The sequence below is a fragment of the Dreissena polymorpha genome, chromosome 16 (assembly GCF_020536995.1).
Source record: "Dreissena polymorpha isolate Duluth1 chromosome 16, UMN_Dpol_1.0, whole genome shotgun sequence".
Lineage (NCBI taxonomy): Eukaryota > Metazoa > Mollusca > Bivalvia > Myida > Dreissenidae > Dreissena > Dreissena polymorpha.
Genome location: NC_068370.1, coordinates 30036142 through 30054207, shown reverse-complemented (window position 1 = coordinate 30054207; position 18066 = coordinate 30036142). Strand labels below are relative to the sequence as shown.

The 18066-nt window shown below is 36.0% G+C and overlaps 2 protein-coding genes across 9 annotated transcripts in view; both read left to right on the top strand.

Moving 5' to 3' along the window:
* The window catches only part of LOC127861438 (nuclear factor 1 A-type-like), a 94664-nt gene extending 83087 nt beyond the window's left edge, over window positions 1-11577 (top strand). For all 8 annotated transcript variants that reach the window (XM_052399915.1, XM_052399916.1, XM_052399914.1 and 5 more), the window contains 2 exons: window positions 480-708; window positions 2655-11577. In XM_052399915.1, coding sequence (XP_052255875.1) covers window positions 480-708; window positions 2655-2842 — 417 coding nt within the window. In that variant the 3' untranslated portion in view covers window positions 2843-11577. The remainder of the gene's footprint in view (window positions 1-479; window positions 709-2654) is intronic.
* A 1799-nt stretch (window positions 11578-13376) lies between these two features.
* Window positions 13377-15048, top strand: LOC127861449 (uncharacterized). The gene is made up of 4 exons (XM_052399952.1): window positions 13377-13546; window positions 13660-13775; window positions 14030-14181; window positions 14404-15048. Exons 1-4 carry the CDS (start codon window positions 13423-13425, stop codon window positions 14483-14485), a joined length of 474 nt encoding a protein of 157 aa, XP_052255912.1. The 5' UTR covers window positions 13377-13422; the 3' UTR covers window positions 14486-15048.
* The last annotated feature ends 3018 nt before the right edge of the window (window positions 15049-18066 follow it).

Here is an 18066-nt window from a genome sequence, read left to right as displayed (position 1 = left end):
TGGCGGGGGATATCAATTCAACAAATTTGCTTGTTTATTTCACAAATAGAAGGGATCAAATCTGTGACCACTCTGGCACATGGCGAACACCATATCCACTACAGCTTCGTCACTATTTTTTATCTCACAAATAGAAGGATCAAACCTGTGTCCATTTTATATCTTAATTGAAGCCAGACTGACAAAATCAATTGTTAGTCATACATTTTTCCAAACAATATATGGTCAGAATTGATTTACTACACAAAGAATCAGCAATGTTATTCAGAATCATATAGACAAGTAAGACAATACATGTATTAGGTTTACCAGCCTTCATTGATACAGCAAAAGTCATCTCCAATTGCCGTCCCTCTTGAAGTGATTGATACAGCAAAAGTCATCTCCAATTGCCTTCCCTCTTGAAGTGAAAAAGAATCTTAATAGATCAATCCGATTGTTGTTAATCTGTTTTCTTTCAAAGACTCATTTAATTACAGTTGTTTTACCCGAACATCAGTCCAGTGAACGCGTTCAGTGGGGTGATCAGCCCGACAACGTTGAGCCTCATATCGTCGCCTGTAGCAACGCCGCGCACGACACCCCGGTCCACACCCATCCCTCGCTGGGCCAACCCATTTGGAATACCTCTCGATGACAACATGGACTACAACAACATGATCGCCACCATGATGCATGTGAATCCCGACGAGCCCCTGATGAACGAAGGTTTGTTTTTGTATCCCCACCTTGGAGAGGGTATATTTGAGCTTCGTTCTGGGAAAACTGGTCTTAATGCATGTTCATAAAGTGAAGCATGCGCTTATCATGGAGGTCACTTTCCGCCTGAACTGTTTTTTGCTCACCTGATTGCTCAGGTGAGCTTTTGTGACCGGTCTTTGTCTGTGGTATGTCCGTCCGTCCGTCCGTCCATTAACATTTGCTTGTAAACACTCTAGAGGCCACATTTCTTGTCCCATCTTCATGAAACTTGGTCAGAAGCTTTGTCCCAATGAAATCTCGGCCGAGTTCGAATTTGGGTTGTGCCGGGTCAAAAACTAGGTCACTAGGTCAAAAAAAAAAAAACCTTGTAAACACTGTAGAAGTCACATTTCATGCCCAATCTTCATATAACTTTGTCAAAATGTTTGTCTTAATGATATCTTGGTTGAGGTCAAAAGTGATTCCGATCCTTTGAAAAACATGGCCGCCAGTGGGCGGGGAAGTTTTCCTTATTTGGCTATAGAGAAAACTTGTAAACACTCTAGAAATCACAATTTTTGCCCAATCATCATGAAAGTTGGTCAAAACCATTGGTTCCATTGATGTCTCGGACAAGTTTGAAAATGGTCGGGATCGGTGAAAAAACATGGCCGCCAGTGGGCGGGGCATTTTTCTCTATATGTATATAGTGAAAACATGTGTACACAGTAGAAGTCACATTTTTGGTCCAATTTTCATGAAATTTGCTCAAAACATTTGTTTCCTTGATACGAGAGTTGAGTTCAAAAAAGGTTCCGGTCAGTTGAATAACATGGCTGCTGGGAGGGGGGCAGTTTTCTCATTCCCCCCCCCCCCCCCCCTTTCTAAGAAGAGGTACAATGTTCATGACTCGCAGATGACCCCCATTGATTTTCAGGTCACTAGGTCAAAGGTCAAGGTCACGATGACCCGAAATAGTAAAATGGTTTCCGAGTGATAACTCAAGAACGCTTAGGCCTAGGATAATGAAACTTCACAGGTACATTGATAATGACTCGTAGATGATCCCTATTGATTTTCAGGTCACTAGTTCAAAGGTCAAGGTCACAGTGACACGAAATAGTAAAATGGTTTCCAGATGATAACTCAAGAACGCTTATGCCTAGGATCATGAAACTTCATAGGTACATTGATCATGACTTGCAGATGAAATAATGATGAAACTAGACCAGGATGTTTGTCTGGACAATATCTAGGTCAAGTTTGACATTTGGTGAAGATTGAATGAACCGACTCCTCTCAGGTGAGCGAACTAGGGTCATCTTGGCCCTCTTGTTTCTTTGTTATGCCCCTCCTTTGAAGAAGAGGGGGAATATTGTTTTGCACATGTCGGTCGGTCCGTCCATCAGATGGTTTCCGGATGATAACTCAAGAACACTTAGGCCAAGGATCATGAAACTTCATAGGTACATTGATCATGACTGGCAGATGACCCCTATTGATTTTCAGGTCACTAGGTCAAAGGTCAAGGTCACAGTGACTCGAAATAGTAAAATGGTTTCAGGATGATAACTCAAGAATGCTTACGCCTAGGATCATGAAACTTCATAGGAACATTGATCATGACTGGCATATGACCCCTATTGATTTTCAGGAAACTAGGTCAAAGGTCAAGGTCACAGTGACTTGAAAAACAGTAAAATGGTTTCTGGATGATAACTCAATAATGTTTACGCCTAGGATCATGAAACTTCATAGGTACATTGATCATGACTGGCAGATGACCCCTATTGATTTTCAGATCACTAGGTCAAAGGTCAAGGTCAAAGTGACTTTTTAAGTTAACCATGTGAAAAAAAACACAATTGTAATCTGCTTAAAGTTGTTAAAAAAACAAATTGAATTGCACAGCCATTACCACAAATGAACTCATGTATGCATGTACATTTCTTTACCTTAAGTCTTCATTACAGACCGCATTTTCCCGGTGCTGCACAACTCCGACAACGGGATGGAACCGTCCGGCTCTGGTAACGGAACCAACAATGGGGGTGGGGCCTCTGGCCCCTCCCACGTGCCTGCCAATCACCAGGGCTCCCCCACTCCTGGCCCGCCTCCTGCTTCAAAACAGGCATCTCAGTCAGCCCAGCAGGCCACGTGACAATCACTGTAGCCTGAGGAAAACACTCGTGTCACCTTTTGGAACTCTGTCACTCTTGGAAAACACTTGTTCACCTTTTGGAACTCTTGTCACCTTTTGGAAAACACTCTGTAATTTTTGAAGCTTGTTAAGTTATCTGGCAAGGAATATATTTGAACAAAATTTTGGGGAAAATGGTCTTAATGCATTTTCTTTAAGTGTGGTCCCTGATTTAAGTGCGATCCCTGATTGGCCTGTGCAGTCCCTAGGGACGTCTTCCGCTTTCATGATATTTTTATTCAAAATAATGTCTCTTGTAAACAAAAATCCAGTGTAGGCAGAAAGTATTGTCCATTTTAGAACTGTGAGGACTGCACAGGCTATTCTGGGAAGACACTTTATGCACTTGCATTAAGCCCTGTGTTCCCACAGCGAGACTCATTTATGTTTAAAAAATGTCATAGAGCTTGTTTTGTTTACCTATAAGAAATATGTTTGTATACAAGTAATGAATATTTATTTCTTGACACACATTGTTTTATCCAAATTTTACATACTTGCGTGTTACAAAGTGACAAGCTAGCCAAGTAGCTTTAATATCAAATGACAAAACAAATACTTTGCTTGATTTTCCGTAGAAAAGAAAAGAATTGATCTTCATATATTTTTTTCCCACAAGCCAGCGTTCAATAAAGGCAATTATATCAAAGCGAATGAACAGACAAGGTACATGGTACAGCAATAGTATGAAATCTAACTGTTTTAACATTTTTTATTTCGTAATTAAATGCCAGTATTTAAAAAAATAAGCAATTTTGTTGGAGGGCTGTTGGCCGGAGAAAGCATGACTGAGGACACTGTTGTCAGTCTATGTTGTTTAGTATGTTGTTGCTATTTTGTTTGTTACCTGTGCAGGGCTGGGTTATATTGTAAACATGAGATTGCACACTCGATGTGCGGCCAGCTGTGATACAATTTTTTGTTAATATTATTTTATTTTATTATAGTTTTCTCAGTAAAGTCATGCTGATGTTATTGCGTTTCACTTAATGATGCTTGATTTTTATTAAGTATTTTTGTTTGTGTTTTGTTTTTTTCGAGCAAGTGACTGGGACAGAGAGTGGTTTTTTTGTATTGTTTTTAAATATAATTGCTAGAATCACATGAATTTCTGAACAAGATCAGATGTTCGTGCTTTCATAAATATCTCGCTTAAGACCACATCAAATTACTTTTCTTAAGAGTTCAGATATGTATGTCCATAATTTGAAAAACAACTTGTCACAAATTCGAGTTAACCTGTTCACATGTTAAAGTGAAAAGTCATGCATGTATCAAGATTTTGTTTGTATTCAGATGTTTTCTTAATTTCATCACAAAGGCAGATTATTAAAAATTGTAATTTTCACAAGGCACCCTTAAAGCCTGAGAATCCCTGTACATTTTACAACCTTTTGCAGTGTTCTTTGAGCACGAATACTGTAAAATCATTTATATTTGTCATCATCAAATTTCGTGGTTTTTCACATATATATATTTGTTATATGTAAATTTATGGATTTCTGGTAATATAAAAAAAAACAGCAGAGACATTTGCGTCAGTCATTTTTCGATGTGTTTGTGTTAACTCTTTCAGTGCTGGAACTGAATTTTGAAGGCCTTTGCAAACAGTTAGGATCCAGTCGAGACGCCACAGAACATGGCGTCTCATCAGGATCCAAACCGTTTGCTATTCTGATAGTATTCTTTGAAAAAAAATGAAGAAAATGCTGATTTTAGAAATTCAGCGAACGACATTTTAGCAGACAACAAATTTCCCAGTATGCAAAGGGTTAAATTATTGGATTGATAAACCCACAAATTTTAATGAAAACTAATGTCCCACAAAAACTAATGTCCCACAAATAATAATGAGTTTACAGTATATTAGATTGAAACTTCTTCATGGATGTTGTAGATGAATCTACCTCATTACTTTACCAACAAAGTGTCACTTTCGTGGATCAAATAGTACAAACATTTTCTTAATTGATTTGCCTCTATCCACTGACTCACTCATTTACTTTTGAAACAGTAAGGAAATGTATTATGGATCATTGTTTTATGTACATTAATTGGACATAAATGACATCTCCATTTTCCAATATGTAAATTTTGTCCTACCTAAGATATAATAATATGATGACTCTAATATTAAGAGTTAATGTTTTTGTTACTAATACTTTTTATGTTGAGTCGATTATGCACATTTTAACGACCTTATAATGTAGTTTCTTCAAGGTGTATTTTTGAAGTGAGTAAAGAAATTTGTAGCGATTAGTAAATAGCGTTGTTTGACCGCAAGCATGTGTAAATGTAGAACTCATTGCTGAAAAAAATAATGAAAGTATAAACAGTAAATACACAGTGATGATAAAATATTTAACTGTTATACCTTTCTGCAATTTTGATTGCAGTGTATCGCAGTTTTTCGCGAATTATAATTTTTGTATTGTTTTTAAAATGCCCATGAGTGCCAAATCATTTTGCTTTAATTATAGTTCTATTTTTCATGTGTTTGTATTTGTCTTGATTGTTTATCAGACTTAAAAATAGGTATCTGACGAAAATCTCCTTTAATGTTATTTGAGATTTTTGATGAAACATTGTAGATATTAGTCACAAGAAGTAGCCTGTGAGTGTAAGTTTATGATTAATTTCTATTCCATTATTTATGACAATAGATATTGCAAACACTGTTACAAATAATGGATATTAATAAGTCCCTTTTAAAAATTAGCCAGGTTTTGCAAAAATGGGTATTATGCCTTCCAGCCTGAGAATCCATGAAGTTTGCTCAGGATGTTATGACCAGGCATGTCTTGAGCTATGCTTGACAATGACATAAGACCCATATTTGCATGATGTGGGTTAAATAATGTATATGCTTCATACGTAGGCAATTTTAATGGATTGATTGTGTAAAAACAAAGAGCTGTGTTATATCAATGTAGAACCCGAATAAACTTACATAGGTGTTAAAAGCCAACATTAATTTTCCATTAAAGAATAATATTTCTTGATCTATGTTTGGTTTAGCCATCCGAGAAATATAGGCCACTAAATGCGGCTGTCCAGTAGAAATTGTTTAATAGTTTTATATTGAATTCTGGGTTCATAAACCAGTTAATAAAAAAATGTATTTTATTTTTGAAGTTGTCTAAGTACGTATAGTAGCCAATGGTAAGAATGATCCGATATTGGGATAAATTTGATTGTAGTAAATAACATAGTTATTGTTTCGAAATTAAATATGCTTTGTTATGATAGGAGACCATGATGTAACTAACACATATCCATTGATCATTTCAAAATTGTTGTTGCGATTTGTTGTAGCGTTACTCGTGCGTTTCGGAGTTTTGTTTTCAACTTATATACTGTTGGTGGATTTTATTTAATTGCCCTGTAAATAGCTTGTTAACTTTAATGTAAAATAATGTAAAACATGTAAATAGTGTATATACGTACTATGTTTGCATACATAGCAATTAATTTATTATTGACAGTGTTGTAACAGATGATTTGTTTTTATATATCTTATCAGAGTCTGATGAAAGTTTGTTGCCATGGAAATCAGTTGATTATTGTTTCTATGGTAACAGAAATTTTGGAAGGTTTATTATCAAAAAAAGAAGCTGTGATGGAATATTGAAATTGACTTGTTTTTCTTTTGTTGTTTTTTAATTCTGAAAAAAGTTTTATGTCTGTATAAATTTCCTCTCTGTACTCTCGAATCTGTGTAAAAAGAGGTTTATGTATCATGTGACTTTCTCTTTGAACCATTTAAGCTATTATGAATTGTCACTTCCTTAATTTATGGTTAAATAATTTGATTGCATAGCATTTTTTTTTAATCATTTCAGTCAAAGTTTTTAAACGTATTAGTGTTTGAAAAAAAAAATACTGTAAAATTTTTACTAAAAAGGTTTTGCAAGTGGCTTTTCAATCAACTTCAAAAAGGAAAGAAATAATCAGAAATCTTATGGTCTTTTCTATTTTACCTACTGGTAACTGTGAATAATCCAAAAATGAATCTTAAAACATCCTGGTTCAGTAACAGTTCGGTCATTTTGAATGACGCCACTAGCAGACCATGATTTAGAGACTCTATAATATATGCTGATGTAATGGCTGTTAAGTACTTAAACAAAACTGGTCAAAACTCTCTTGGCAAATTTGTATCTCAGAATTTTGCGAGCTTTAAATTCAAAGTTCATGTTAGCACATTAATGAAATAAAAATAAAAATATCTGTTTTGGTTGTGGTCTTTAGAAAATATATCTTTGATCCAAATATAAGTCGCACCACCTGTTGTTAGCCTCATGGTCGCACTTCTGTCATCTGTCTTCACTACTTACTGTGCATTTCTTCTCTGTGAATCATAGCAGATAAATATGAGCTGTGCTCTGTGAAAAATGGGGTTCAACCCTTTGCATGCTGGGAAATTTTTCGTCTGCTAAAATGTTGTCTGCTAAATTTATAAAATTAGCATATTCTTTGATTTTTTTTTCAAAGAATACTATCAGAATAGCAAACAGTTTGGATCCTGATGAGACGCCACGTTTTGTGGCGTCTCATCTGGATCCAAACTGTTTGCACAGGCCTTCAAAATTCGGTTCCCGCACTGAAAGGGTTTATGCATGTGCGTAAAGTGGCATCCCAGATTAGCCTGTGCCCTCTGCAAAGGCTCATCAGGAACGATACTTTCTGCATAGACTTGAGTTTCGTTAAGAAGAGACTTTCTCTTAAGGAAACATTCTATAACAGCGGAAACTGTCGTCCTAATCTGAGACGACACTTAACGCAGGTGCATTTAGCCCCGTTTTCTCAGAGCAAGTCTTGTATATTAGTATTGCATTTGAAACCAAAACATTACAAATTGTTGCCTTACTATTGTCACGGTCTTTCAGTATTATGCAGCCATCAGCTATTGATTTGTATGTTATGCAGTGTTATTTTGCTGATTCAGCATAGTTGTTGTTTAATCAATCATTATTTACAGCTCGAGCTTTGAATTTTTTCTCGTGAAAAGTTTTTAACACATTTTTTCTTGTTAAGGATGCTTCAAAATACACACTTTAGTGAAAGTATATTGAAAGAATATAGATTAATCTGAAAACCATGAATTCCTTCTTTCCTCATGGAGGTATTTCAATAGTTTTTTTAACTCGCAATAAAATTATGGACTTAATGGGATTTCTCTATTTATTTTTTTCTAAAAACTAATAGAAATAGAAAACTTATTGTAGTTTGGCTGCAGAGCACATGTATTATGATTTACTTTTTCCTGTCTCTCTTCCTTTTTTTGTCCGAAAACGGAGCGCCAGATGAAATAAACTAGTGTATGCAGTATTATTTAATAGATTTCTGCCGAATCTTTGACTTTGAAATATAAGCAATAATATCATTGACAAAAACAGATGTAAATATGCAAAATGGAAAAATACCCAAAAGATGCCTCTATGCAAAATGTTATAGTAACATTTTTGTCATTATGTAAATACATTCACCAGTTTGTGTAGTGATATTTTATACTGTGTAAATTCAAGTACATTATATAAACTGTTTGTAATAACAATATATTGGTTTAGACTCCAGAAGAGGTACAACTGAACAGTGTAACAACTAAAATACATTAATATTCACTAATATCACTCGGAATAACAATTTCTTTAATAACTTGTCTTTTGTCTTTTCAACAATATTTGCCATAATTAGATAAATATGATAAATGGTTAACCCTTTCTTGCTCGGGAGCATAGTACAAATGGTTAAATACAACCATCATAAAAGCAGAAGTAACTGAGAGTAACTGGCAGTCTGTTCAGATTTTAATGCTGTTTGTTGTTCATCAATATCGTTATGAAGGAAATGAAGGTTTTAAAACGTGAATATAGTACAAATGGTTTCTAAATTTATTTGATTTTCTAAGGGACTTGATCAAAAGCAAAAGTTGAACTCTGCTTCTTATTTTCACTATTTAAGTTTTAAATTAATGCATTATTGCCAAATCACTTGTTAAAACCCCACTAACTGACACAATTTTATGATAAGAGAAACTTTTACTACTTTTTATACGCCCGTATAAAATACGGGACGTATTATGTGAAACCCCTTGGCGGGCGGCGGGCGGCGGGCGGAAGGCATCACTTTGTCCGGACTCTAATTCAAATTGTATTCATCCGATCTTCACCAAACTTGGTCAGCAGTTGCATCTAGTTGATATCTAGGCCAAGTTCGAATATGGGTCATGCCGGGTCAAAAACTAGGTCATAGGGTCAATAAGTGCATTTTCAAAGGGGCCACTTTGTCCGGACTCTATTTCAAATTGTATTCATCCGATCTTCACCAAACTTGGTCAGCAGTTGCATCTAGTTGATATCTAGGCCAAGTTCGAATATGGGTCATGCCGGGTCAAAAACTAGGTCATAGGGTCAATAAGTGCATTTTCAAAGGGGCCACTTTGTCCGGACTCTATTTCAAATTGTATTCATCCGATCTTCACCAAACTTGGTCAGCAGTTGCATCTAGTTGATATATAGGCCAAGTTCGAATATGGGTCATGCCGGGTCAAAAACTAGGTCATAGGGTCAATTAGTGCATTTTCAACGGCGCCACTTTGTCCGGACTCTAATTCAAATTGTATTCATCCGATCTTCACCAAATTTGGTCAGAAGTTGTGTCTAGATGATATGTAGGTCAAGTTCAAATATGGGTCATGCCGTGTCAAAAACTAGGTCACGAGGTTACTTAGTGCATTTCAAGCATTTAGCATGGTGTCCGCTCTCTAATTGAAGTAGTTTTCATCTGATCTTCACCTAATTTGGTCAGAAGTTGTGTCTAGATGATATGTAGGTCAAGTTCGAACATGGGTCATGCCGGGTCAAAAACGAGGTCACATAGTGCATTTCAAGCATTAAGCATGTTGTCCGCTCTTTAATTGAAGTAGTTTTCATCTGATCTTCACCAAATTTAGTCAGATGTTACATCTAAGTGATATCTAGGTCAAGTTCAAATATGGGTCATGCCGGGTCAATAACTAGGTCTTGAGAACACTTTCAAGCATTGAGCATGGTGTCCAAAACCTTCGAACGGGCGTATCTTGTGACAGTTTGGCACTCTTGTTTTACTATAATGTTACCTACATTCACAAAAAATCAATCTATCCACTTCTTAGTGTGTTTTTTTCAGACACGAATCAATGAAAAGAAAGACCATATAAACGTTTATGCTGAATGAGACTGTATCTTCAAATTCTAAGTATTGCTCTTTTTTTCTGTCTATCTTATGTGCCAAAGTTATTGAGTGCTTTGTTGTTGGAATCTTTGTAAGAGTTGCCTTGTTGTTTATTACAGAGTTGTATGTGTAACAGTAAGGTCTCTTTGGGAATTGCTGTTGGTAGACATATACAGTCATACTTTACACAGATCTATAATCTTGTAGTAATAGGGCCCGTACAGCGTTTCAGCTTACCTATATTATACCAGATTAAAAAAATATATTTTCACAGCAGCATTCTGTCTCAAAGAAAGTAATGCCCTGGATATGCAAATAAGGAGAACTTAACTGAAATTACAGTCAACTGTTATCATGACCAGGATGGATGGATAATGTATTAAGGTCATACATAGAAACTAAACTGAAAATGAACAATAAACGCAACTCTTAGTGCGTCTCAAACTCTTGTGAGACAAGCTTTTATTGAAGGTTGCACTGTGAAATGTCAAGCTGATCAGCTTTTGAATACCCGGTAGAGTGCATGTTACTGTTACACAGAGAGAAAAGAAACAATACACGTTTGTGTGACAGGATTGATTTTGAATCTCAAGAAATCCACAGTTGACCAAACATTTTAGTATATTGTAGAGACTTTGTAATTTGCCTTTAATTATTGTATGATGACTAGCTTTTATGCACAAAAAGCTATGACAACATCAAAATTTCTGAAATTCATGTGTGAAGTTAACTTTTCATGTGTTAATTTACTACGTATTTACCAACATTCTTATGTCAGTGTCCACTTGGTGCACTGTTAAAATGCACTGTTCCAAATGTGTGTACTTTTAAAAAATATTTCTAACTTTCTTTCTTGAATTTTTCTTCTCAGTAATTTTACACTGTTAATGTACTCTTACACATGTCACTCTATAGATTATTTGTCCACTTTCAGTTTACATCAGTTGAAACAAATTATATTGGACACCTTGTTCTGATTAATTATGAGTAAAAGCTATGGTCGAGTTTACATGTATGTCATACTATCACCTATTTAAGCAATCGTTTGACATGAAGGCTTTTCTTTAAGAACGCTTCTAGAAAAAAAGACGAAAATGAAAAAAAGCTATTTTTAGGGCTGAGGGGGATTCTGTTTAATGTTTGTTATTTTCTATATAAGATTAAAAAACTTAACTCTCGGCTCTGCATATGTAGCTTGCGAACTGTTTATATTCATTTGACCATATTGCCTACTTTGAAACACAGTATTACAGTTGTGGTAGAAGGTGTAATAGAGCTATGCAGTTTTTGTGGTTTAGTCTGGTATTGTTGAATGGGTTATTTCTTGATAACACAGTTTGATAATGATTGTGAACTTTTTGTTAATGCAAGTCTAAATATTGTATGACATTTTTGTTTTGTTTTAAGCACTGGTTATTTATTTTTTAGCCATTTGTATTTATCTTAATATTTTGACTGAATAAAGTTATGGAGTAAAACGAGACTATCTTGTCTTGTTTGTTTAAAGGTTTTGGACAAAATAATAGGTTATGAAAGGGTACGACTGAATAGCAAAGGCGCCCTTTCCGATATTTAGTCATTCTGGGCTAAGACGAGACATATTTGATGTGCTATGTCAAAAGTTGCGTATAGAAAATTTACAGAGGTTATTTTATATTAAAAAAAGTGTTGTGATACCCAACCAGATTTGGTGTGGTATAAAATCATATAAGGTTTTTTAATTAATTTATGTTTGTATCCATGTTTGCATAAAATATTATTCACAGCACGATTTACTTTCCATGACCTCAAAATAATGATTACAAGATCACCATATGTACAAAGCATTGAATGAGACACGCGACACATGTGTTCTATTTTTGGAATTGCAGATAAACTTTGCATGAATGCTTTAAACAGAGCAAAGATCTATGTATACAAGAAATGTATTTATAGATCTTTAAACAGAGATATGACATAATTTACACTTGTGTTGTACAAAATACGAGTACCGCGTCCATTTAATTTCTTTGCACCAACAGTTTTTCTAGGCTACAGCTTTTTTGTAATCATATTGTTTCATCACGACATTATATATATTCATTATCTTATCATTTATGATAATGTCGTTATGAATTGAAAGGATCTGCAAATCCCTCCAGTGTCGGAGTCAAGTTCATGCTTTTTCTTTCATCGGTCACCGTCAAAGCGAAACATGATGATTATGTTGAGTTCAAGAGCTTATGCACACTGCTCCTATTACTCTCGTCTATTGTTTAAGTGACTTAATTAGGTTCATAAGTCATGTCTCCTTTAGTCGTAGACAAAAACCGAAAGCAAAGTGTTTAAGTTGTTGAACATGTTTGCTATGAACTCTCGATTACGAATCGCTCATTTTATTTTCGGTTACTGGAGGTTTCGGCGAAACACCAGTTCGGTAACGGGTTATCACATACGTTACCGCATCTGTGTGAATTAAATGCCGAAACCTCCATAATTCTTATTTTCTACCAAAGTCGAGGTGATTGTTAAGAATTGGAATTGCAGCGTAATTGAATTCTAAGTTTGGTAACGGGTTATCACATACGTTACCGCATCTGTGTGAATTAAATGAAGGGTTTGTTATCCATTTCGTTCGGGAAAAGCCATTACTGCTTTAGGTCAATTATACCAGGGACCTATGTTTGTATAGGTCCCTGATTATACTAAAAGATGTCCTTAACAAGTTCAATGTAAAAGCAATGACTTAAACAAAAATCTAGTCAAACTTTTGCGTATAGAGACCCTCATAACCATACCATTTATAAAGAGCATTCCAAGCCCAATTGATTAAAACAAATAAAAAAGATAGGCCATAGGATATGTAAAAACAGACCAAGACACGAATCAACTGTGACTGTTTTACGACAATCCATTTACCGGCTTCTCACCACTTGTCAAAGTCTCATGTAGTCTCCAAGCTTCAAGCATACAATTGTGAATTTCTAGTAAACAGCCATGTATTCCCTACCACATGCACAAAGAAATATTCTAAAATATGGCAAATGTCCTTACAGAGAATTGTGTCTTCAAATACATGATGTTTAGTTTTTTAGAGAGTACAACATTGCACACCAAAAATAATGAGTATACTGAACCTTTATACAGGCTCATTGACATATATACGATTGACATTTGGTTTAGGGACGCCGGTCCCGCCTGTAACTTGAAGTCTGCAAATGTTTAAAATAATGATATTAACTTATAACGTCATAAAACGAACAATTGTGACGTTATTGCATAATACAATCGTGACGTCGTTTCCTTGACACTTAAAGCAAGAGGCAGTTCATTTGTGAAACGACAAGATGGGGTGTTTTGCATTTCTTCAAAGAAAGAAAAATAACATAAAGGAAAGAGATGAAACCACGAAAAAAAGAAATAAAACCAGAGGCTGGTTTCGAAGGCGTAGTAATAAAGTCGCGCCATACGGTATGCATACGATTAATAAGTGATAACACTATTGCCATGGAAATCATAGTGTTCAAGTATTATCTTGATATGGTCTTTTAATAATTAAAGTTTAACTTCCGGTTAACTTTTAGAACCTCCCGCCGCTCCCGAAGTCAACATCAGACTGACCAAAGATGGCTGCGCGTTTGAGGTGCGAGTGGAGATTGAGAAAAAGCCACTCCCGCCAACATTAAAAGACCGCATTCCCGTGAGTAACTTATATGCATCAGATTTCAGTGCTGCGTATGATGTTGGATAATGAACATGATGATGGTGATGATGTTGGATGGTTTAAATGATAATGAATAATAATACTAATACTACTACTAATAATAATAAGATGATGATGATAATGATATTTCTGATACTGATAATGATAAAGAACATTTTTTATGTTGAAAATGATGAAGATGATGATGATAAAAAGTAAGAAATAGTATTAATTGCCATAATATACTTCAGCTCCTCGAGGAGGAAATGCGTTTGAGGTTGGCATCAATTGAAGCCCGGAAGAGGGCAGAGAGGCGCGCCCGGAATACAGCCACAAAGCGCGCAGTACGGGAAGTGGTTCCTCCAGAGCAGCGGAGGAAAAACCTGAAGAAACTGCACGAAAGGTATGCCGTTTGTACACTGCTTTATTTTATTGATTCATTTGGAGCTTTTTCTGCGACTGCATACAATCAAGTAAATTATATTTTAGATTTATTCTGTCTGATCATAAGTATGATATTTATATACTAATAACGTGCTGCAGCAAACGTTAAACAGTTGAATCAATATGAAAGAGAATGCTTAATTTCACTTTAATTACACTTGTCATGTGCTCTGTCTTGCAGATGCCTCTCCGCACGCAGCCGGGCCGTATCAAGGGGAACACAGAGCCCAACCCACGTCCTAAGCCTGAACATTGTGAACTAGATGACCGCTCCGTGCCGACCAACACCGCTGTCTTTATTCTTACACAATTATTCGATCACCTTCGTTTTAAAGCAAAAAAAAAAAACACATTACCTTTAAAAACATTATCTATAAAAAAAAATATTCTATTCAGTTTGTACATTCAATGAAATAGGTAACATATTCCAATGCATCCAAACGCCGTTAGGTCGGTGGGGAGCCTATTCCATACGGTCGCTGGATTCGGACTGGATTGAGGTCAGTCCAGCTGGCAAGGCCGGGGCAATACACACGCAACCTGCCAATTGCTGTGTATGCGATGCCCCGACCTTGGTCAGATGGACGCTCATGAACGGGACGAATGATCGACCGTGTGAAGGAGGCGCCCCTTTAATTCTACCAAACGTCCGGTGGATGTGGTGGAATGTGCTATCTTGTTTTACTATTTGGTCTCAATATAAATGTAAATATAACAATTGGTGTTTGATCTAAAGATAAAAATCACACAGTGATGGTCGGCATCGGATCGCTTGGACTGTTTTTTTTCTTCCTGAATACTAGCAATAAAAATTACTTCAACTGTACATCTACTTGTTTATTTTTTATTCGTAACACGACTTCCCTGACGATAGATTCTGCGTCTAAGAAATTGTAAACTGGGTAAGAAATCACGTAGTAAACGATACGAACCGATAAAATTTCGTTTCAAAACGTCCAAAATGACATACAATAGGACATTCGGATAAACATGATTATGTATTGCATACTAGAACAGTGGTATGAGGTTTCATGTTGTCAGTTCGGTTAAAAGCAAGAAAATGAGTCTTATGTCATATGCCGTCAGCGTAGTTTCAGACCAGCCTGGGCGTCCGCGCAGTTTGGTCAGAAGCAACCCTGTCCGCTTAAAAGTCACGCAAAGTTTCGCGGTCTCATCAACGGGCTCGGTATCTTCTAACCAGACTGTGCGGATGTGCATCCTGGACTGGAGCTACGTTGGCCAAATATAGCATAAGACCCATTTTCGCATCACGCGGATCAAATTATCTCTTTACATAAAAAACTTTTATTAGATTGGTTGTATAAAAACAAATAGTTATGCTTTGTCCGAATATAAACTTAAATAAGTTCCGAATGCATACATTATCACAATATTCGAGAAAAAAGTACTTCTTGATGTATGTTTTGTTAGGCTATCCAAGAAATGCAAGTGATTGATTAAGGCGTTGTGCTTGTAATTGTAAACCAGTTTTTTATTTTATACTGGGTATATAAACCAGTGCATGAAAAAACAGTATTTAAACCTAGTTCTGGGAAGACGGGGCTTAAAGCATGTGCGTGAAGTGCTTTACCACATTAGCCTGTGAAATCCGCACATAATAATCATTAACACCTTTTCCGTTTTATAATTTTTTTTCATTCAAAAAAAGTCTCTTATTAGCGAAAATCTACTTTAGGCGCAAAATGTCCTTCGAAATCAGAGAGGTAATTATGTGAAGCAATAATTACAACAACAACAACACAAAGCAGCAAATCCGAAATGGGCAATACTTTTGAACAATGGTTTCAACTTTTATTTGCAAAAAAAAATGAATGTACCTGGTATTTTTCACTATGAAATGAATTGGTAAGTTAATACAATATTGCTAGGTAAGCTGTACAATCATTTGTTAAAGTCCCACTTACTTACTCAGTTGGTTTCTAAAAGTAACTTTAAGAAATTACTATTACGCTCCCTTAATTCACAAAATATTAACTTTTTACACCTTTTTGGTAAACATATTGTTTATGCACGAAATGTTTCCATATACATGACTTATCAAACAGAATGTCGTTATGAATTGAAATAATCTGCGAAACCCCATAAGTGTTGGAGTCAAGTTCATGATGATTATTATGTTGTGTTTAAAGCATATGCACACTGCTTTTAATACTCTCGTATAATGTGTTTACATAAATCTTAGGTTCTCATGAAAACTTAGGATATCCGAGAGAACGACGCGAAAAGCTGTCGAGAACTTAGGTTCTTGTGAAAACCTTGGATATCAAACGAGAACTTTGGTTCTCAGAATGAGAACCTAGGTCCTCATGAAAAACCTAGTTTCTCATGAGAACCTAAGTTCTATGTGTCCATGTGCGTCGTATCGCCGAGAACTAAGGTTTTCAAATGAGAACCTATGTTCTCATTAAAAACAAAGTTTCTCATGAGAACCTAGGTTCTCGAGCGTAAACTAAGGTTTTCAAATGAGAACCTAGGTTCTCATGAAAACCGGGTTTCTTGGGATTTCATAAACCTAGTTTATCATGAGAACCTAGGCTCTTATGATAAAAACCTAGTTTCTCATGAGAACCTAGGTTCTCATGAAAAACCTGGTTTCTTGGGATTATACAACAGGCATAAGCCGTCGGTGACCGCCTCTTGTTCACTTTGTAACTCTGGGAACCTAGGTTCTCATGATAACTATGGTTCCCAAAAGAAAACCACAGTTATAGCAAGCGGTTCGACGCATAATCCCAAAAAACTAGGTTTTTCATGAGAACCTATGTTTTCATTTTGAGAACCTAGGCTCTTACCAGAACCTTGGTTTTCAAATGAGAACCTAGGCTATCGCCGTTTGATGCACATTTCATGGTAACTTGGGTTCTGGTGAAAACCTAGGATATCGAATTATAACTTGCGTTCTGGAAGCCATGTGCAATCTTCAAGCGAGAACCTAGGTTCTCATGAAAAACCTAGTTTCTTGGGATTATGCGTCGAACCGCTTGCCATAGACCGCCATACTTTACTACTCTTGTGAGGCCCAAACATTTGTTTTATTTTCGTAAATCTTACTGAATATAAGTTCTCCTGTTCAACAAATCGCCAAATAAATCTGAATTTAGGAATTCGTAGTTAAATCTTTAGCAGTTCCTGAAGATTCATAATCCGATTAATATGGCTTGCCTTCTTAAGTCGTAGAGATCGAAAGCGAATGGTTTTAGTTGTTTAACATGTTGGCTATAATCTCTCGATTACGAATCGCACATTTTATTTATTACCAAAGTCGAGGTGTTGGGAATATATGTTGCGTCGCTCTTTGGACATTGATGTCAACATTTATCTATTAATTCCACTTTAAAACGTACGCACGTTTTCATTCTCTCTTTTTTTTCAAGAATCGGCTTTAGCGGCGTGTCCCTCGGAAGTTCTGCTAGGATCGTGCATTAATCTTTATCTATATTGAATTTATAAAATCGATGTCCATATGAAAGGTTAAAATGCAAACAATTTACGTGTATATTATAAAGAGAAATGCTAAGAGGAAATGACAGGTAATTATGCACGATTGCTTCACATATATCGATACACATATACAATAGGTAAATATGTTTATTGGATCTCAGTTTGTATCTCACTTTCTCTCCAGAGGCGTATTTAGGTGGGGGGGGGGGCTAGAGGGCTAAAGCCACCCCCCCCCAGCTGGCTGGCTAGATATGATTTTAAAACAATGAGCCCCTTTGAGTTCCAATCCACTTGTGTATTTCCTGTCATATGCCCCTAATTAGGCCATTAACAGCTGTGAATTTGTGTGATTAGCCCCAGGCATGTGTACAGACGATCTAAC